The sequence below is a fragment of the Thunnus albacares genome, chromosome 4 (genome assembly GCF_914725855.1).
Source record: "Thunnus albacares chromosome 4, fThuAlb1.1, whole genome shotgun sequence".
NCBI classification, from domain to species: Eukaryota; Metazoa; Chordata; class Actinopteri; order Scombriformes; family Scombridae; genus Thunnus; species Thunnus albacares.
In genome coordinates, this window is record NC_058109.1 from 842,081 (window position 1) to 864,580 (window position 22,500).

A 22,500-nucleotide genomic window follows, 5' to 3' on the forward strand; every position below is an offset into this window, starting at 1 on the left:
TAATAAACCGCATTAATGCTGCTCTGTGTGTCTGATTAGTTGAGCTGAAACGGTTTTAAACAGCTGCTGATGCAGATCAGTGTAATTGTGTTTCACTTTGTCCTCGTCTGTCGTTTGCAGGAGACAGTTAATTACCAGCTTTTCAATTGGTTTTATGTGGACATAAAGTCAGATATCAGTTTCCTCTAAACTCTGCTGCAGCGTTTCTTCTTCTTCTTCTTCTTGTGTTTGTGTTTGTGTCGGCGCTGCAGGAGGAGAAGCTGCTGGAGAAAGACTGTGCAGTGTGGAGGCTTCATGGAGAACCAACAGTCCTGGTCACTCTGGCTCACATCTTCAACCACTTCGCTCCTCTCATGGTGAAAACATTTCTTTTCTTGCAACTTTTATGGATATTTTTAGGCTAAATGAGCAACACTGATGATCTGGATCTGTCAGCGGCAGACAGCGCTCGCTGTGTGAACGTTTCAGACTTGATCCAAAGTTGAGTAAACAGCAGAAAGTAAAATCATATCTGCTGTGAGCAGCTTTGCCTTTAGAACAGCAGCAGGTCGGTTCTTCTTCTGTGGATTCCAGACTGACTCCATGATGCTGAGATCAGAGACTGAAGATTCTGTGGCTGCTGCAGCATCATGGAGAAGAATCTAAACATCTAAAGTGGCTGAAACTTTTGCACAGTGCTGTTTATAATAGATCACATCTGACAGGAACGTGTATACGGGTCTTTATTTGCAGCGTTCTTTAGATAAAGATCCAGTCCAGTCGTCCTGTTGGAGGGTTTGTCTGCACACGTTTCCATCTGACCGCTTCAGAGTTTCACTCAGGTTTAATGTGACAAAAGAGCTTCAGCTGCTGTTCCAGATATTATAAAAATGATCTGTTTAACAAATGTAACGTAACGTGAGTGAGTGAGTGAGTGGGATCCTGTGGGCAGGTGGAGTCCATGCAATAAACTTGAGTTTTTCCTGCGTTACACAGCTGATCGATAGTGTCACACAGTGTTTGCTGTGAAGCTTCTCAGAGTGTCTGAACCTGTAACGACAGTACAGATGAAACATAAAGACACTGATGAACACGTCGTCATCAGTGGACGGCAGCAGGGAAACACTAAAGTTCAGAGAGATAAAAGATTTGATAAGAGATTCGTTAGAGTCAGAGCTTAACGAAGCGGATCCGAAACGGACGAGCTGTCAGAACAAAACCCTGAAAACAGATAAACTTTAAAAAATGTGTCAGATGTGAATAATAACGTCAACAAATACCTGAAGACCCTTCATACTCAGAGCCAGACCGCTGCTGTGTGTTTATTTAAATTGGGTGCTGATGGCGTCTTCTTCTTCTGCAGTGTAAAGTTTACCTGGTGGAGGACGTGCTGATGGACTTCCTGTTGGGGATTCTGGAGGGAGGAGGGTCAGTAGATGAACATCCGCTCATCCAGCAGCTCCTGGACCTCTTCTGGCTCCTCATGGAGGTAATTAGTTAATGCTTTAGTTATTTAACGAGGCTGATTGACTGATGTTAATTAACAATCCGAGCCTCTCTGTCTCTGCAGGACTACGAGGTGAACGAGTGTCTGAAGCAGCTGATGATGTCCCTGCTGAGGGCGTACCGTTTCTCCCCCATCATCCCCGACCTCGGCTTCCAGGTGGGACTGAAGTGAAGTCGAGTCGCTCGTTGAACCAGCGGGACTCACTTTCAATCATCAAACTCCTGGTTTCTGTCTGTAAACAGAGGAAACACATCAGTTCATATGAATGTGAAACACATGATGATGTAAAGAGACTGGTTAGCGTTAGCTCGATGCTAGCAGAGACCGGCGTCTGTCGGCTGTATCACGCTGTAACTGCTGCTCCACTACTTCAGTATAAGAGCTGTAAATTATTGTCTCTTTTTAAAGCATATGACTGGTGATGTTATATATATATATATGTGTCTATACATATGTTTTAGTTTCTATCTACCTGTTTCAGATCCACTACCTGCGTCTGACCACGGCCATCCTGCGTCATGAGAAGTCCAGGAAATACCTGCTGAGCAACGTCTTATATCCTTCTGTTGCTACTGAGGTCTGCTAGAATGACCTTCATCACTGTCACTTCCTGGATAAAGAAGATCTGAATAGTTTGATAGTTTGAACATGTCATCAGTGTTCATAAACATGAAGGAAACTTCAGGCAGTCAATGTTTAAACACCAGTTAATGTTAGTAGTCGACATTAAACTATAACAACAGAAGACAACTGTCAAAAGCAACTTAAACCTCGAGATTATTTATTTTTTTTACATTAAATAGCAAAACTATGAATTTGGGAATAAACCCAGTAAACTAAACACAGAGTGAGACTCAAAACCCTAGGGGTCGGGCCCCTCCAAAGGCAGATGTAATTAAGGAGATATAATGAGTCTTCTCTCTGCAGCGGCGGAAGAAGTACTCACATACTTTAGTGCAGTAAAAGCACTAATACAGCAGTGTACAAATACTCCATTACAAGTAAAAGTCCTGCATGAAAAATCCTCCTACAGTAAAAGTACATAAGTATTATGAGCTTGATGTAGTTAAAGTATTGCAGTAAAAGTACATAAGTATTATGAGCTTGATGTAGTTAAAGTATTGCAGTAAAAGTACATAAGTATTATGAGCTTGATGTAGTTAAAGTATTGCAGTAAAAGTACATAAGTATTATGAGCTTGATGTAGTTAAAGTATTGCAGTAAAAGTACATAAGTATTATGAGCTTGATGTAGTTAAAGTATTGCAGTAAAAGTAGTGGTTTGGTCCCTCTGACTGATATATTATTATATATGACATCATTAGATTATTAATAGTGAAGCATCAGTGTTAGAGCAGCATGTTACTGTTGTAGCTGCTGGAGGTGGAGCTAGTTTACACTACTTTATATACAGTTAGCTAGTTTAGTCCAGTGGTTCCCAACCTAGGGGTCGGGCCCCTCCAAAGGGTCAGCAGATGAATCTGAGGGGTGGTGAGATGATTAATGGGAGAGGAAAGAAGAAAAAACAAAGTTCTGATACACAAATCTGTTTTCAGTTTTTGGACTTTTTCTCTAATCTTTGATTTTTGCTGAAATATTGGATCATTTGAACATTTATTGAAATGAAAGCATGTGAGAAGTTTAGAGGGAAAAATCACTATTTGGTGGAGCTGTTAACAACTCATAGACATGTGAAATGTGACCCCGACTACACACTGCTTTTTGTAAGACGTCAAAAGACAAAAAGGTTGGAAACCACTGGTTTCATCTTTAACAATGTGTTGTATTTTAAAAGCTTGTTATATTATCCATTGTGTCAAATCTTCATCTGAAAAGTAACTAAAGCTGTCAAATAAATGTAGTGGAGTAGAAAGTACAATATTTCCCTCTGAAATGTAGAAAGTAGCATCACATGGAAATACTCAAGTAAAGTACAAATACCTCTAAACTGTACTTAGTTACTTTGCAGGAACAGTTGTTTCCTTAACAGACGTCTACGTTCGACGTTCTTCGCTCGGTCGTGTTTTTTTACGTGAAGACTCCTCTGAGAGTGAAGGAGGCGGGGCTAGAGGAGCTCATCCCGACCACCTGGTGGCCGACGCACTTCGACAAGGAGGTAAAAGCTCCGACTGAACATGTGATCTAGATAACAGCAGGAACACATGTTGCAGCTCTAATCTGCAGTAATAAATCAAACTCACACATTTATTCATTCCCGCAGTAGAGACTCACATAGACTGTGTATGGTATACTTGGAAATTTTAACAGTTGTATCACTCCTCAGTTGTTACTTGATGTTACAACATGTTATTTACCGGCAGGCGGCCATCTTGGTGTTGAGCAATTTGTGTTGCAGTTACAAAGGCCGGCCAGCGGATGGCAGCGTATGTGATGATACACGAGAGTCCACTGATGTGATGTGATGTGCAACTATACCATTAAAACCCCATGCATATATAAGAACAGTAACTCTCCCACTATACTGAGGAATACAGCAGGAAGTAGCTTTTGTTCAGGCCTCTGATTGGCCGCCTGTTGGTTGTGCTTGTGATGACGGAGTCTTAAACACTGGTGTACGTGTGGACTCAGCCGTACGACGGTTTATGAAAGCATCAGTGTGTTTTGGTTGTGTTGTGGAGGCATAAAAACACAAACACTGATTGGCTGAATGTCTCTCGTCGTCTCTCAGGGGAAAGACGAGCGGGAGCCCAAAGAGGAAAGTGCAGACGAGCGACTGAGACGTCGAGCCTACGAGAGAGGCTGCCAGAGGCTCAAGAAGAGGATCGAAGGTCAGACTTTAACTTTATGTTTCCTTTAATTTGAGCAGGTGAGTTTTATTAAAGACAGTTACTGAACATCTTTTATCTCATATAACCTGCAACATATATATAAACTTTATATTCAGATCTTATAGCAGCTGTAGAGCTGTTGCCATTCTTCTAGTGAAACCACATTTACAGCCGTCCAGTGAACAGCAGCTGAAGTCCCAGTTAAATATAATATTAAAATGATAATAAATATAAAGCTGCTGCTCTCTGAGATGCATTCAAGTGTCTCAGCTGAACTCCTCGTTCTCCTCGTAGTGGTGGAGGAGCTGCAGGTCCAGATCCTGAGGCTGCTGCTCAACAACAAGGACAAAACTACAGTAAGTACAGCTGGTATTATTCAAAGAGGACACATATATTTATCTTCATGTCCTGCTCTGATGTCAGTTTATTATTTATTATATATATATATTAGAGAGTGGGAGCAGTCACCTGGCTGTCAGTACAGGGATCAGCCAATTAGAGAGCAGCGCTGCAGCGTGTTATTGTGTGAATGCTTGGTTGGTGTCTGCCTGATTAAACAGTGAGATACTGATAAACAAACAACTGATTCAGTGAAATAACTCCACGCTGCACTGAGCAGGTAATTAAAGAGACCTCAGGAGGTTTTTCACTCGCTGTACTTTGGTTTTATTTCGTCTTTTTGTCTTTTGACTTGACGTTTAATCCCAAACAGCTCGGCTGATGAACTCTCGTTCTGCCTCAGTGTGTCGTATAGTGTGTATGATGTCTGTCACGGGGAAGGTGTTTGTCTCTCTTCGTCTCTTTCAGGGGGAAGCTTCTCGATACATTTTCCTGAATAAGTTCAGGAAGTTTCTCCAAGAAAACGCCAGCAACAGAGGGGTGAGGAGCAGAGTGCATGATGGTTACACACACACACACACGAGCTCCAGCAGCAGACAAACGTAGTGACGTCTGACTATAAAACACTTTTTACAGATGCACCAATATGGAATTTCATGGCTAATAATAATAATGAGTTTATTTAGTATAACACCTTTCACAGAAATGAAATTCACAAAGTGCTTCACAGGAATAAGAGTTGAAGTAGAAACACAGGAACAAATGATCACATACACCAATCAGACAACTCAAGAAGACACAAAAGCCAATTTAAAAAGATGGTCTTTAATAGTTGTTTAAATAAACAGGACCGTATATAAACAGGAAGAGAGTTCCACAGTGTTGGAGCCACAAATGCAAAGACACGATCACCTTTAGTGTTCAGATGTGAGCGAGGGATGTCCAGCAGGTCCTGGTTGGACGACCTGAGTGACCTACTGGTGATGAACTCTGGAGCCTGTCCATGCAGGGCTCTGTATGTAATAGCAAGAACCTTAAAATGAATAAAGCAAAGATCTTAAAATAGGAGAGATGTGATTCATCCTGCTGGTGAGCAGCCTTGCAGCTGCCGGTTCACGGACGAGTGAAGATGGAGTTACAATAACTGATAACTGATATTATTACTCTCGTTGCTCAAATGTTCAAACTGCAGTAGAAATATTATGTCATTATATTTTTCATCCTTGTTATCATAGGTAGCATGTTTAGTGAAGTTCAGCCTGTCTCTGCGTCTTCAGAAGCTAAACTATTATTAAATGAAGCTCATCATAAACAGCAATATATATGAATAATTATATATATATATGTGTATATATGTATATGAATGTTCTTCACATGTGTGATCACAGAATGACAGCAGAGTTTAACTGATGTACAACTGTTACAGCCCCAGATATCAGTCTGAACATGCACAAATACCTTCTCATATGTGTGTGTGTGTGTGTGTGTGTGTGTGTGTGTGTGTGTGTGTGTGTGTGTGTGTGTGTGTGTGTGTGTGTGTGTGTGTGTGTGAGAGCAGCACCCCACAGCGCTGTGCCCTCCTGAGTACATGGTGTGTTTCCTCCACCGGCTCATCACGGCGGTGAGGTCGTGCTGGGACGAAGGCAACAGGAAGAGTCCCGGCAGCATCAGCAGTGAAGGTACAGCAGCAGCAGCAGCAGAGAAGAAGAAGATCTGACTTTAATTCATAGGGTGAAGCTCAAAGCTTCCAGCTGTGTTTCATCTGCTGGTGGATTCACTTCCTCAGAGGAGACGTCAGTAACGCTGAGATAAATGACATTATAGATTCACTCCAGTAGATCAGAGGATCAGCTGATGGTTGCGTCCGCTGTGAGTCGAGGTGTCAGCAGTTTAACTTGTTTAACTGGTCAAACAGGAGCAGGAGAACCAGGCTGCTGTCCAGCTTCACTCTGGTCACGAAGATACGAAAGCGCAGCGAAGCTGTGACTGAGCACCAGCTTATTCTTTTATGATACTTCAGTAAACACGGTTTTTAAAACACCTTCTGTTAACAGATTTAGCAGCGTTTCAATCCAGGTTTGAAATGGAGCGAAGCCCACTGATGGCACACGAGCAGTAGTTGAACGCCCCACAATCACCCACAATGCAACAATGTCCTGTAGCCGCCGCCTCCAAAGCTGACAAAAAAAACCTTTATTTCTCAGAATCGAAGGAGAAATAATTGAAACATGAACGTTAACCTGTCGTATTGAGTCATCAAGGACACGTTTGTGTTTTTGTGTGAAATATTAAAGATATCAGTAAAAGAAAACTTGAACATGGCGGGTCGTCTGTCAGCCAATCACAGAGCTGCAAATTCATCCCTGCGTGCGGCTCTAAAATCTACAAATAACAACTCAGATAACTACACAACGCAGAGACAACCGTGGTTTCAATGATAGCAGCGTCCATAGCAACCACCATAGCAACCACCATAGCAACGATAGGAAGCCTGGAAACATCTTCAACATAATTAACAAACTAAACATCATATATTCACAGAACCAAGATTACGAAAATAAAATTCACATTTCTTCCTAGAAAGGTTCTCAAAACGCATTTTTGTGCTAAAACTATCTTTAAAATATTGTCCACTGAGAATAAAAGGAATGGCAGCCATGGAGTCATGTGACACGTGTCTGATTAGAGGCTCCAGCAGCATCTCTGAAATAAATGTGTGATAACAGAGAACCCAGTCGAGCAGCACTGGCTCGTATATGTGGGACAGATGTGTGATGAGAACATCTGGTAACAGTCACATCAGCTGCATAAACACTCTGCTAACTGTGTTTATGTTGAAATAAAGTAAAAATCTACCTGAGACTCATCGTAATGAAAGACGACTAATATTGTTTTATTCTAATAACTTGTAGAAACTTGAGGAGATAAAATACAGTAAATCACAATAAATAAAGCAAAAATTAGAGAAAAGCTTGAAAACAATAACTCTTATTTTTAATGTCAGAAATATGTTGTTTTTTTTCTGTTGTCATCTCCCGACCCTTTAGATTAATCCAGCGACCCATGTTAGGGTCCCAACCCCTAGATTGGGAACCGTTGCTGCTCCTATAGATCTGTAATCGGATGATAAAGACTTTTCAGTTATCAGACGTTTTTCTTTTAAACTGTTACTTAATAATTTCTACATATTGATCACTGACGTCTTCATATTCGAGGGCTGAGATGCTGCGTGTCATGAGTAGCTGTCGTCTCTTTACAGTGACGCTGGAGTGAGAACGTCTCTCTCTGGCAGTGCCGTCAGCCAATCACAAAGCTCCCTCTGTCTTGTCTTTCCGACGCGTCCGTGCGTCCTAACTCTTCCTCTCGTCCTGTATCTTCTCTCTGCAGACGCCTACGTCCCTCCGCAGCTCTTCTATAACGGGAAGGTGGATTACTTTGACCTGCAGCGGCTGGGCGGACTCCTCTCACACCTGAAGAAGACTCTCAAAGGTTTGTTTTGTCTTTGGACTCCAGGTGTCTGTTACCTGATCAGAAACATGGAGGAGACTTTAAATGCTGTTATTGAACCAGATGTGACTGGATATCAGCACCGAGTACAGAATCGATTAATTAAGGACCGAGCCCAAAGGCAGAAGACCCTATTGTTTTTCATTTGTTTGTTTGTTTGTTTCTTTATTATTACGCCACTTAAACCCTTAATTTCACCCCCTAAACATGCTCAAATCTCAGCAAATTTGGCACGCACATCAGGTGATAAATTTGATAAAATGTAAAAATTAACCCCTAAAGTGCCAAAATGTGCTCTCTAGCGCCACTTATGCAACTAAAATGGCCGCCACGGCTTGTAGGAATGTTGTAGAGAGATCAAACCAAAACTCAATTATTCATCTCATCAAGACCTACTAATCATACACTGACACCCCTGACCTAAATCCAACAGGAAGTCTGCAATTAGCCTTTCAAAATAAGACTTAGCAGCACTTGTTGTATAAAAAACAAGTTTTTATTTCATGGTTCCTGTATTTGATGGTTTCAGTCCTGTAGATATATAAATAATGTTTTGGAGCAGCAGCAGCTGTTTGCAGGCCGACCTGCTGCTGTCAAAGTGAGGAAGTGAAGCTGGCTGTGTGATTGTGATTGTCAGCAGATGTGGGAGGCAGCTGTGTAATGTGGATTGATATTCCCCGAACAGACTCGTCGTACGAGCAATATGCTGTTCATTCAGTGCCGAAGAGCGAGAGGCACGGCGGGAATCAATCACCTGCTGCAGCTGGTCATTTATTTTGATTTTGAGATGCACCTCAGCTCTCAGAGAATATCCCAGTAACACACACAGAGCTCTCAGAGAATATCCCAGTAACAAACACAGAGCTCTCAGAGAATATCCCAGTAACACACACAGAGCTTTCAGAGAATATCCCAGTAACAAACACAGAGCTCTCAGAGAATATCTCAGTAACAAACACAGAGCTCTCAGAGAATATCCCAGTAACAAACACAGAGCTCTCAGAGAATATCCCAGTAACAAACACAGAGCTCTCAGAGAATATCCCAGTAACAAACACAGAGCACTCAGAGAATATCTCAGTAACAAACACAGAGCTCTCAGAGAATATCTCAGTAACAAACACAGAGCTCTCAGAGAATATCTCAGTAACAAACACAGAGCTCTCAGAGAATATCTAAATGGTAAATGGTAAATGGACTGTACTTGTATAGCGCCTTTCTAGTCTTCCAACCACTCAAAGCGCTTTTTACACTACGAATCACATTCACCCATTCACACATCTCTGTAACAAACACAGAGCTCTCAGAGAATATCTCAGTAACAAACACAGAGCTCTCAGAGAATATCTCAGTAACAAACACAGAGCTCTCAGAGAATATCCCAGTAACAAACACAGAGCTCTCTGAGAATATCTCAGTAAGAAACACAGAGCTTTCAGAGAATATCTCAGTAACAAACACAGAGCTCTCAGAGAGTATCCCAGTAACAAACACAGAGCTCTCAGAGAATATCTCAGTAACAAACACAGAGCTCTCAGAGAATATCCCAGTAACAAACACAGAGCTCTCAGAGAATATCCCAGTAACAAACACAGAGCTCTCAGAGAATATCTCAGTAACAAACACAGAGCTCTCAGAGAATATCTCTGTAACAAACACAGAGCTCTCAGAGAATATCTCAGTAACAAACACAGAGCTCTCAGAGAATATCTCGGTAACAAACACAGAGCTCTCAGAGAATATCCCGGTAACAAACACAGAGCTCTCAGAGAATATCCCAGTAACAAACACAGAGCTCTCAGAGAATATCCCAGTAACAAACACAGAGCTCTCAGAGAGTATCTCAGTAACAAACACAGAGCTCTCAGAGAATATCTCGGTAACAAACACAGAGCTCTCAGAGAATATCCCAGTAACAAACACAGAGCTTTCAGAGAATATCTCAGTAACAAACACAGAGCTCTCAGAGAATATCTCAGTAACAAATAGAGCTCTCAGAGAATATCCCAGTAACAAACACAGAGCTTTCAGAGAATATCTCAGTAACAAACACAGAGCTCTCAGAGAATATCTCAGTAACAAATAGAGCTCTCAGAGAATATCCCAGTAACAAACACAGAGCTCTCAGAGAATATCCTAGTAACAAACACAGAGCTCTCAGAGAGTATCTCAGTAACAAACACAGAGCTTTCAGAGAATATCTCAGTAACAAATAGAGCTCTCAGAGAATATCCCAGTAACAAACACAGAGCTCTCAGAGAATATCCCAGTAACAAACACAGAGCTCTCAGAGAGTATCTCAGTAACAAACACAGAGCTCTCAGAGAATATCTCAGTAACAAATAGAGCTCTCAGAGAATATCTCAGTAACAAACACAGAGCTTTCAGAGAATATCTCAGTAACAAATAGAGCTCTCAGAGAATATCCCAGTAACAAACACAGAGCTCTCAGAGAATATCCCAGTAACAAACACAGAGCTCTCAGAGAATATCTCGGTAACAAACACAGAGCTCTCAGAGAATATCTCGGTAACAAACACAGAGCTTTCAGAGAATATCTCAGTAACAAACACAGAGCTCTCAGAGAATATCTCAGTAACAAACACAGAGCTCTCAGAGAATATCTCAGTAACAAACACAGAGCTCTCAGAGAATATCTCAGTAACAAACACAGAGCTCTCAGAGAATATCTCAGTAACAAACAGAGCTCTCAGAGAATATCTCAGTAACAAACACAGAGCTCTCAGAGAATATCCCAGTAACAAACACAGAGCTCTCAGAGAATATCTCAGTAACAAACACAGAGCTCTCAGAGAATATCTCAGTAACAAACACAGAGCTCTCAGAGAATATCTCAGTAACAAACACAGAGCTCTCAGAGAATATCTCAGTAACAAACACAGAGCTCTCAGAGAATATCTCGGTAACAAACACATGACCGTTACACTTCCTCCTTCCTGCTGCAGACTGTGACGTGAGAAGAATCTCCAATAAACGTCTCATTCAGTGTTTCATAGCTGGTTTTTATTTATTTATTTATTTATTTTTAATTGGTGATACTGTTAACGAGACATAGTGGAAAGGAAAAAATAAATAAATAAATAAAAGACAAACCAAGCAAATAGACAAACAAACAAAAATAATGACAAACAACAGCAATGACAACGTCAAATTACAATGAAGAAGATAATAAACGTAGAGAGCAACTAAGCAATATGGATTGATTATGGGTGATAGAGAGCTAATAATTATAATAATAATAATGATAATAACAATACAACAATACATAGTAATAATGATAATAGTCTTGTTTGATAGTATCACTGTGGCAGCAGCAGAGGCAGTAAAATGGGTTAAATAATTAGATATTTATATTAATTTGTATCAATTTGAGTTTATATTAATTAAATTAAATTAGATTAATATGGCCATGGGGGGTGGAGCCAAACACACAGAGCCCAAGGAGGGGCCACAGCCCAGGGACCAGACCAGCTGAGACCAGTTTAGCGGTTTTCCTGTATTTCATTGCTGGTTTTATTGTCTTCAGCTCAGGTGATTCTTACATGAGGAGATTTTAATGATTAGTGTTGAATCTGTTGAAACCTGACTCCCCCCCCCCCCCGCATAGATCCATGTGTATTTATTTGCTTCCCTCTCATCAGTATGTCCGTCCAGCCTTCCCGTCTCTTCCTGCGTGTCATCAGGCGTTGATTAACACCCCGTCGTTCAGCTCAGTAAATCACGCCGCCGTTCATCACTCACCAGCTGCTCCGCCATGTTGTCATCTGTCGCTAACTAAGCTTGACCTGGTTTATTGATTAGCTCCCTGATCAGTTTGATTGAAGGCCACCGGGTAGGCCTCTGCATCTGCATAAAGAAGGAAATGAACCCGAGCAGCTTTCACTGGAAGAATTTGATTTGTTTGTTTGTTTGTTGGATCTCAGGCGTGTCTGTGTTTATTTATTTATTCAAATGTATTAACAAACTACACAAGACGTCAACAGACAGAATAAACATAAAGAGAACATAAAGAATATGTAGATGAATTCATACATCCACAACTTTCACTTTATCCTCTTTCAGACTAAATTTCGCTGCATCTTTTCTGGCTGCTGTTTGATTCAATAATGTCCAACCTCATAAATTCAGCAGCGTCTTTCACACAACACTGTTTTATAATTTATTAAAGAATATTACTAAGCTCAGAGCTTTATGTGTCAGAGATGCAGAGCAGCTTCTATGGTCAGTGTCTGAAGTCTCTGCTCTGGTTTCCATTTAGTTTCAGGATGAAGGTTCTTGTTGTGTATAAATGTGTTTATAGATCTTTGTCTCTGACTCTCTGCTGCTCCGCTGGAACAAAAACTGAAACAAAACACATTCAGTGAAGCTTTCTGTACTTCTGTAGTAGAGCGCTGTGACTCACTGATGTGTTTTTAATCAGATATATCAGCTTTGATACAAACACAGTACCGGTCAGCAGATCAGTTCATCGTTGGTTTGGATCCAAAATCAGCAGAATGATCCTTTTTAAAGAGATAAATGTGATAAATTAAGCAAAGAATGATCATTGAGGAGTCTTGGAGTGTTGGTGTTTATTTGAGATGAGATGGGAACTAAACGACAATACAGGTAAGTTTGGGTTTGAGGTCGAATCTCATAAAAAACAGAATCAGAAGTTAAAGTTCCACAGAAAACTAGTTTTCAGCTGATCAGCAGCAGCAGCAGCAGCATCACGCTGACCTCCACACACTCACATCATGTCTTATCCAATGTGTTTTCACTGATTGGAAGATCAAACTTTGGCCGGAGCATTAAAGCAGGTTTATTGATCTGGAATTGGACTCGCTGAGACGTTTGCTGTGTGGAGAATAAAGTGTTTGTTTACTGGCGGAGAGATAAACAGACTTTATTTCAGCAGAATAAGTGTAGAAGCTTGTCGGAGGTGAAGGAGGTGGAGGTGTTGGTAGAGCGAGTCTTTGCAGCTGCGTCTGTAACGCGTCTGGTATAAACCGGAAGGTGATGTGTTTCCGTGGAGACGCGATGACGTCGTGGTTCAGATCATCTCTGTGCAGGTAAACGACAACAACATGCTGCTGTGATATGAACAATATGTTTATTATTTCCTACCAGATGACCTGGCCAGTAAAGCCAACATCATCATCGACCCTGCAGAGATCCAGACCACCTCCATGGACGACTTAGACGAGGACGAGGAGAGCGGAGCAGCACAGGTTTGTATATATATATATATATATATATATATATATATATGTAGTAAGTTATTATACCGAGATATTTGATATTTGACTGTGCTGTTAATGTTTATATCCAGCGTAACGTCGCCTCAGATTTGTTTAGTTTTTAACTGACGCTGGCCGCCAGACTTCACACGTTAGTTATATTGAAATGTTTGTGAAATGTTTCACAATAAAAGTTGGGAAATGAAGGCTTTTAATTTTATTAATAGCATAATGCAAAAATTTAACAGAGCAAACGGAAGCAGATCAGAAAACAGGGAGGCTTCGTATTAAATATGACTAAATATACTCATCAAACAAGAGAATTAGGAATAAAAGCCTCTCTCTGATATGAGCCTGCTTCCAGTAAAGACCAGAGGGTTTTTTACTACGAAGCCAGTTCAACATATCCAGGCTTTCTCTGTGTGAGCTGGATCAACAAATCAAGAGATAAGTTACGACGGTAGTTATGAACTTTCTTTGTTAACTCAGACTTTCTGCTTCAGGCTCTGTGTGCGTCCTCATGAATGGACCAATCGCGTGCCGCCTGCTTCAGTCAGGAGGAACAGGTCGTTATAACGGAGAGATATGATGAATAGAAATACATTATCACAGCATGAAGCAACTCTGTCGCTGCAAATAAGATGAGAGATGAATGCTGGCAGATTGATGATCATGTAAATTCGTTGATTAAAACACTAATTCATTAATTTATTAATTAGTAAATAGTTTCTATAAATATTTTAGCACTGAATGCTCTCTCAGTGCCTCCCACATCCAGAGCTCTTAAACTTTAAACTTGATGCAGCAGTTTGAACATAAAACTGTCTGAGTCCCAGAATGAAGCATCAGTGGAAACCAGTTCAGGTTCTGGCTGAATCAAAGTGAAATTAATGTTATAGATTTAATATTATCTGTGATAAATACCAATAGACTAATCAATTTTATTTATTTATTGTTGTTCAAAGTATTTCTTCATTAGTTTTTTTTTATTGTTTGATGTACAGTTTGATATATCGTAACAACAGTAACTCTAACCTCTCGCACCATCACAAATTTACAACATGACATCAAATCAATGGTAAGTCTGATTAAAGACTAATCAATATTCTAATCGGTGTTCTAACAGCTGCAGTATTAAACGCACTTGGCAGCAAATCAGGTGGTCAGTGAAAGGACGCCGCTTTTTATCGCCGATTTAAGCCGAAACTCCGGAACATAACCTGCTGCGGACTGGGTTAAGTTTGCAGCATCAGTTACCATGGTGATGTAGCAGGTTAACAGAGAGTTACCATGGAGATGTAGCAGGTTAACAGAGAGTTACCATGGAGATGTAGCAGGTTAACAGAGAGTTACCATGGAGATGTAGCAGGTTAACAGAGAGTTACCATGGTGATGTAGCAGGTTAACAGAGAGTTACCATGGTGATGTAGCAGGTTAACAGAGTGTTACCATGGTGATGTAGCAGGTTAACAGAGAGTTACCATGGTGATGTAGCAGGTTAACAGAGAGTTACCATGGTGATAACACCTTCATGACATTGAAAACCCTGCAGGATCAACACACCTCACTAACCGACTGATCTGGCTCCGTAGTTCAGCCCTCTGGTGCCCCCTGCAGGTGAGGCCTCTATTAGAGAAAATACGGTAGATATATTATACTGTACTGTCATCTTATTGGACCAGATGGGTTGTTGGTCTTCAGTATCAGCAGAATCTATACAACACACAATACAGCAAACAGTGTTTGAGCAGCGTTGTCAGAGCAGCTGATCTGGTGTCAGTAATGTTTCCATCATGGATCAGCAGGTGTTTACATCATTTACTGACACGTCATGACGTCGCTGGCCGCTGTCTTGTCTTGTAGATGTGTTGTACTTGGTTTAACTTCCTCTGCAGGATTATAACGGAGGGAAACAGCTCTCGATGGATCACGTTAACGTTGTGTGCGCTTGTTTTTGAACATCAGAGGCCGTTCGGCGCAGCGGCGATGGGCGGAGCTCTGGCGAGGCCCAGCTGGTTGAGTTCTCCCACTCTGGGTCGAGCCAACCGGTTCCTCAGCACGGCGGCCGTCAGTCTCATGACCCCCAGACGACCCCTCACTCAGCCCGAGAAAGTGAAAGTCCGCACCCTGGCTGTGGAGCAGAGGACTGAGGAGGACAGTGAGTATTGTGTTTCCATAAAGCTGCTTAAAACTATAATATGTAATTATTCCACATTAAAATGTCTAAAAACAACTAGACCTATGTTATATATTTCGCTGTGGTCGCCAAACATCGTCAGCTTTATTCAGTGTTTTTACCTGTAATCTCCGGGTCTGTTTGTTCTAGAGAGGAGGAGCGATTAACACTGGAGTAATCCTATCCTGGTAAAGCTGGTTATTTAACAACAAAGACAACAACTCCCATGATCCCTTGCTACTTCACACTGTCATCACACTCTGTCTTTTGTTATTGTTTTGATTGAGACGCCTAGCGGCTGAAATTACATATTGTGAGTTTAATCACCAGAGTTTAAAAAAGAAGTAAAGTAACATCAGCTGCTGTTTGTTCTCTTTTCACACCAGATTTGTTCACGTTTAGTCAAACAGTCTCCATTAAAGTCATGTGAATCAGCTGTTTTGCAGTAACATGATGTTCAGACAACTGTCACTGATTACTGTCATACTGAAGATGATTCTCAGCTTCTCCTCAACCAATGAATTACGTCTCTAATCTCAGATGTGTGAGTAATGAGAAAACAGTGTTTCAAATCAATTTCATTCTTGAATGAATTAAAATAAAATAAAAAACAGAACATTTTATGGCTGCGTTTCCACTGCGCTAATTAATGGCTCTCCAATGATAATCTTCAGCACTGGCTCAGGGGTCTGAGGACTCCACATCTGCTTCACAATGAAGTCCTTCTCTGCTGGCGAAGCTTTCATTTAGAGGTTTTGTGCCCTGCAGAGTAATCAGCCTGGCATGTGGTTCAGGTCACGTATTGATCTGCTGTTGTTATTATTATTATTATTATTGGAAGTGCTGCTGTCTTATTCAGCCAGTGTGGAAAACACAGTGTGATGCCAGTAATCCCGCCCTCAGCGTGGCCACACCTGTGATCTCAACTTTCTCTCTCCTCTTTGTTTCTCTTCTCTTCCTCCTCAAGTCGAGGGAAGCCATGGCAACGACGGCCTGTTGCTGGGGCGACCGCTGGAAGAGCCGGATCAGCCCATCGCTGATAAGTCCCTGCTGGAGATCGTCGATGGGATTGTGATGATGTACAACCTGAGTGTTCATCAGCAGCTGGGAAAGGTGCGTTAGCGGCTCTCAAAGAGATCAGAGGAGGAAATGTTGGTCTTCAGGTGGATGTTTAAGACTGTTTCCACGGAAACAAATCTTTTGAGGAATTCCTGCAGGTGTAAAAAAAAAGTCTCCACTCTGGAGGTAGATCTTTCTTCTGTGTTAAACGCTTAATCGGTGGCAAAAGCCAGTAGAACCAGTCCTGATTTATACTGGCAGGCGACTGGGCTCTGCAAGCACAGTTGCAATTAGAAAAGTCAAAGCTGATCATTTCCTCACAGAAGGTTCAATCTAAACAATCCCTTGAAATTTTTAAGACTATTAAATGCAGCAGCTCTTCTTGTTGCCTCATTTAAGACTTTTGACTTATTGAAGCAAAGACTAATCAGTGTAGAAGAGTCAGAACAAACTGTCTGTTGGTTTGATCTATCAGACAGAAGGTATCTAAGGGTGTTCCCCAGGGATCCGTCCTGGGACCACTACTCTTCATTATAAATATCAACAGTCTCGATCAGAATGTTTCATATGTAAATATTCACATTTATGCTGATGATAGTGTGATATACACAACTGCGCCTGCACTAAACCAGACTCCTTGTTTTAAATGCTGACAAAACTAAACTGAGTCTGTATCTCAATACAGATATCCAGGAATTGGTAAACTGATGATTCTGCAGTTGGTGAAAAAACTGAAGCTGAAATCGGGTTTTTATTTTAGGAACATGTCGTATGGTGATGGTGACCATGGTGATGTTTTAAACCTGTCTACTATGGAGCACTGAGGTTAAAGCTCTAATTCATCACTGCTCTCTGTATGTCGGGTCGGATGATCTGCCTTGTTCACCTGCAGACTGAACCATTTATTCTTATTTATAAGGCCGTTACTGGTCTGCTTCCATCACACCTACACACCTACTCAGCTACATCCTTCAGCAAAGTAAGGGAAGTTATTGTCAGAACTTATTCTACCATCTGTCGTAAAGCACTGAACTGGTAAAAAGGCTGTGTAAGTATTCTGCTCTCTCTCTCTGACATCAGCTGTAAAATGACCTGAATCATCATGAACTGGTCTCACTGGAAGCATTTAAAGTCATGCTAAATGACGGCACATCTGGCTGCAGATGTTCTGACTGACTCATATCGCCCCCGTTTGATCCCTGATGTTGATGAGTTGTGATGAATATTGATGACATTTTAATATTCTTTTCCTGGTTAAATAAAGGTTAAATAACATAAACGTTGTGGCCAAACAGCAGCATGGAGGTGAACATATAACCAGAAAAAACAAACCACAAGTGTTTGTGATATAAAGACGACACATGTTGTGTTTACATGTACTTGTGTAACCAGATTACTCAGAGAAACCAGGTTACCTGAGTAATCAGGGAACACGTTTACCTGAACTGTAGTAACCTGCTGACTGTAAATCTGTCTAGCAGATCAGTGATTTCTCTCCGACCGCTGTCCTGGTTATTTATTATATATTATCTATTATATGTGTCTGAATTTCAGTCAAACGTTCAGCGATGGAAACTTCTATATTCAGACTTTTACAGGCTACTTCCTGTTAGTTTAGTTTGACTTTGGATGTAATTATTTAAAATACGCTCTCATCCAGCTGCTAACCAGCAAACCTGGTTACATGTTTACATCTATCTGGTGGAGAAAGCCGACTGTAACCTGGTTACTTAACTGCATGTAAACGCAGTGACTGACTAATATAATAATGTTTATTTATAGAGCACTTTTCTAAACCCACATTACAAAGAACTTAAACTCACTAGCTTTTAAAAAGCAGTTCAGTGTGAGAACATTTAAAAGACATCAGAACAGAAATGAAAAGACTTTGCTCAGATGAAACCAGGAAGCTTCTCTGGTGAAAGAAATGAGTGAGTCAGTCAGTGTGATTTCCTGGAAACGCTCTGTTCCCTCCAGATAAAAGACCTCATTTATCTGTTATATTCAAATACGTGTAAATCTGTTATAATAATTACAGTTAAAGGACTCACAGATAAAATAACGGCTCAGAAAGAACATTTATGTTCCTTAACGAAGACTTTTCATCAGTCAAATTGTTTAATTTGTACACAAGATTATTCTGTATTTTCTCACCTCAAAATATGAACTAAATTGTCTCCAAATCATCTCATTTATAACCTCAAAGTGTTTTTAACTGAATAATAATAATGTGTTTAGAGTTTGAATCATGGAGCTCGACATAAATCTTTATTTAAAGGCAGAACAGAAGAGTTTAATGGTGTATATTTTATTCATATGTAATAATATGACCTTCACATGGACCTGAGACTAAACATCCTGTGTGATTGTGGAGTCATCGTGTCACCTGCTGCTGACTGGAATATAATTATTCTCTAATAAACTGCTGCTCACTAAACATCCTGATACAGAAAACACGAAGCCTCTGAGATGTTTTATATGATTATAATCTTGGTGAAAATTGTTTGAAAATTGGTGTAAAATGTTCAATTTGCTCAACCAGCCGTCAGCAGGATGTTCAGTTTCCTCTCATATCAGAACTAGTTAAAGCTATAATATGTAATTATTCCACATTAAAATGTCTAAAAACAACTAGACCTGTGTTATATATGTTGTTGAGTTTGTATTTTTAAACCCAGAGAAATCTGTAATTTAATCAAAGTAACGGACCGTTTCATTTGGTCGCCTGTCGATGGCGTCATACCTCCTCTACCAAAGAGTAAACATGCACCAGATGCATACGGCGGCGCTGTGTTTGTCCGCTACAATGGCGTCTACCAAAGAGTAACTTACACACATACAAGATAATACATCGGCGTTGTGGTTGTTCCACACAAACTGTTATAAATGGACTTTTATTCAGTTTTAAGACACATTTTCATGATAAATTTAGGTGGTTTTTAACTTTATCTTTTAGCAGGAAGAAGGATTTTAGTCGTTGGACGTCTGGATCTTAAGTTATCAGAGAAATAAACTGGACAAACGTTAGCAGCAGCTCGGCTAACAGCCCCTCCAGGAAGTCGGTTGCCGAACACGTGAAACAGTTTTATTCAGTGTTTTTACCTGTAATCGGCGGATCCGTTTGTTCTTGAGAGGAGGAGCGATGAACACTGGAGTAATCCTATCCCGCTGAAGCTGGTTATTTAACAACAAAGACAACAACTCCCATGATCCCTTGCTGCTTCACACCGTCATCACACTCCGTCTGTTGTTGTTGTTTTGATTGAGACGCCTAGCGGCTGAAATTACATGTTGTGGGTTTAATTAAAAAATCGTTTTTTAGCAATTTTTATCAAAATCGTTGGCAATTAATTTTCTTTCCATTGACTAATAGATTAATGAATTAATTAATGATTTTAGCTTTGCATTAAAGACATGAACCCTGTGTGAATATTCAACAAACATGAGATTTGTTGCTGGAAGGTCTCACTAATTTAATCAGCGTCTTTATGTTTGGGGTCATGTGACACTGAGGAGACTGTAGTCATGTGACCGTCCTCGCTGCAGTCGTGTGTCTGCGTACGTCACACCTCATTCTCTGTGAATGTCTTTCTATTAGAGGACACGTTCAGTCTTAAAGTCATACTGACCATTAGAATAATGAGCTTACACTGTAACCCACAGTCCTCCCTCAGTGTAAAACTGTTCATTTTCTCTCTTAATTTGAGGGTTTTGTAGTCGGTTAAGATGAAATATTAACAGGATAGTTATTGTTTCACTGCTGGAGACTCTCTTCTTCTTCTTCTTCTTTCTTCTTTCTTCTTTCTTCTTTCTTCTTTCTTCTTCTTCTTCTTCTTCTTCTTCTTCTTCTTCTTCTTCTTCTTCTTCTTCTTCTTCTTCTTCTTCTTCTTCTTCTTCTTCTTCTTCTTCTTCTTCTTCTTCTTCTTCTTCTTCTCTGCTGTGTGTGTTTGTGCTTCTGTGATTGTTTCATCTCTTTTTATTTCCTCTCATCTCCAAGTAATCCTCCCAACTTCTCATCTGTACAAGCTGAAATTGGCCAGCGTGACCTCTTGACCTCTGTGTTATTGAACCCAGAGACACTCCAGCTGCTGTTTGCTGTTTATATGACGTGTTTTTATGATACAAGCATTTCTATATTGGTGAAGCTGTTTAAATAAGATCCGTCCAGGTGTAATAAATCATGTTGTTTGGATCAAAATCAAATGTAAACTGAAAACATCAGATCTGTGAGGAGCGATGATGATGATGAGGAGGCTGTAACCTTCCTCACATCAACACATGAAACTAACAGAAACGTCATATTTCCATCATGTTTTCCATCGTTTCAGCTTCGACTGTCGCTCTCGTTGTTTCTTCTTCTTCTGTGACGGTTTAACGGCAGCGACTGGAGAATTAGCGCCACCTGCTGTTTATCTGCTGATATTCACCCAGCAGCAGCAGGATGGAAACATTTTATTCTGAAAAACTCAACATTTACAAATAACACTTTATTGTGAAACTTCTGGTTTATGTGGTACAAAAAAATAATACTGGTGTAGAAATCCATCTACACTGATTAATAGTTAATGGGAATGGACTGGTTTAACTGGTCATTTGGCAGTTGACATCATGGATTCCTTTGGTTCAATAATCAATTTTAATAATCTAATAATCCATATTTAAATAATGCTGCCTGCAAGTCAAAGGTCAGGGCTTCACCTGCTCTGATGCTTCGTTTGTGACGTCTGCAGATTAATAGTGAATCTAAAGTACAGGATGTTGACCCGTGTGTGTGTGTGTGTGTGTGTGTGTGTGTGTGTGTGTGTGTGTTTTCCCTCCAGATGGTGGTGGTTTCGGATGACGTGCATGAATACGCCGTGGCGTTGAAGGACACGGAGGAGAAGATCGCACGCTGCCCCGCCAGAGTGAGTTCACTTCTAAACTCGTTCACTCAGAGTTTCCTGCTTCAGCTGCACTCGAGCCTCCGTCCTGAGGAGCGTTAAGTGTTTGTCAACAATATTAAACCTTAAATAACTCTCAGACACTTCAGATTAAAAGTCTAATGATTCAGAAACTCACGTTCTGCTCTCTAAAGACTAATTAAACACTAATTAACACCTTTCAATCAATCAACCATATCACTGACATTATATATAAAAACAAGCTGTTTTAACAGAAATCATGCTTTTATTATGACATCATGTTTGTTTATGGAGTGAAGTGTTAATTTAATTGAGTATGATGTCACTGTATTTGACTTTTATAATGAGATAACATATTTATATTTATCCAACAGGAGAGTAACGATAAATCACTTCACAACAGGAAATGTAGTAATTAACTTCCTGCAGCAACAACAACAACAACATGAAGATGACATAGAGGAAGAACTCGCAGTAACACTGTGTACAAATACTGCTATTATTACTACTAAATATTAACATCAGATATACTTCAAGTACCAGAAGTAAAAGTACTCATTATGCACAATCGCCCTACTCACTATTATGAGCTTGATGTAGTTAAAGTATTGCAGTAAAAGTACATAAGTATTATGAGCTTGATGTAGTTAAAGTATTGCAGTAAAAGTACATAAGTATTATGAGCTTGATGTAGTTAAAGTATTGCAGTAAAAGTACATAAGTATTGTGAGCTTGATGTAGTTAAAGTATTGCAGTAAAAGTACATAAGTATTATGAGCTTGATGTAGTTAAAGTATTGCAGTAAAAGTACATAAGTATTATGAGCTTGATGTAGTTAAAGTATTGCAGTAAAAGTACATAAGTATTATGAGCTTGATGTAGTTAAAGTATTGCAGTAAAAGTACATAAGTATTATGAGCTTGATGTAGTTAAAGTATTGCAGTAAAAGTACATAAGTATTGTGAGCTTGATGTAGTTAAAGTATTGCAGTAAAAGTACATAAG

The 22,500-nt window shown here is 40.2% G+C and overlaps 2 protein-coding genes across 5 annotated transcripts in view; both read left to right on the forward strand.

Moving 5' to 3' along the window:
* The window catches only part of LOC122981346 (nuclear factor 7, ovary-like), a 504,535-nt gene that overhangs the window by 347,942 nt on the left and 134,093 nt on the right, over window positions 1-22,500 (forward strand). The gene's annotated exons all lie outside the window — the stretch shown is intronic.
* The window catches only part of LOC122981338 (E3 ubiquitin-protein ligase RNF123), a 147,791-nt gene that overhangs the window by 17,309 nt on the left and 107,982 nt on the right, over window positions 1-22,500 (forward strand). For all 4 annotated transcript variants that reach the window (XM_044350020.1, XM_044350021.1, XM_044350023.1 and 1 more), the window contains exons 12-25: window positions 252-356; window positions 1,343-1,468; window positions 1,550-1,642; window positions 1,968-2,041; window positions 3,484-3,601; window positions 4,175-4,274; window positions 4,569-4,630; window positions 5,082-5,153; window positions 6,172-6,292; window positions 8,001-8,102; window positions 13,251-13,351; window positions 15,326-15,518; window positions 16,504-16,649; window positions 21,416-21,499. In XM_044350020.1, coding sequence (XP_044205955.1) covers window positions 252-356; window positions 1,343-1,468; window positions 1,550-1,642; window positions 1,968-2,041; window positions 3,484-3,601; window positions 4,175-4,274; window positions 4,569-4,630; window positions 5,082-5,153; window positions 6,172-6,292; window positions 8,001-8,102; window positions 13,251-13,351; window positions 15,326-15,518; window positions 16,504-16,649; window positions 21,416-21,499 — 1,497 coding nt within the window. The remainder of the gene's footprint in view (window positions 1-251; window positions 357-1,342; window positions 1,469-1,549; window positions 1,643-1,967; window positions 2,042-3,483; window positions 3,602-4,174; window positions 4,275-4,568; window positions 4,631-5,081; window positions 5,154-6,171; window positions 6,293-8,000; window positions 8,103-13,250; window positions 13,352-15,325; window positions 15,519-16,503; window positions 16,650-21,415; window positions 21,500-22,500) is intronic.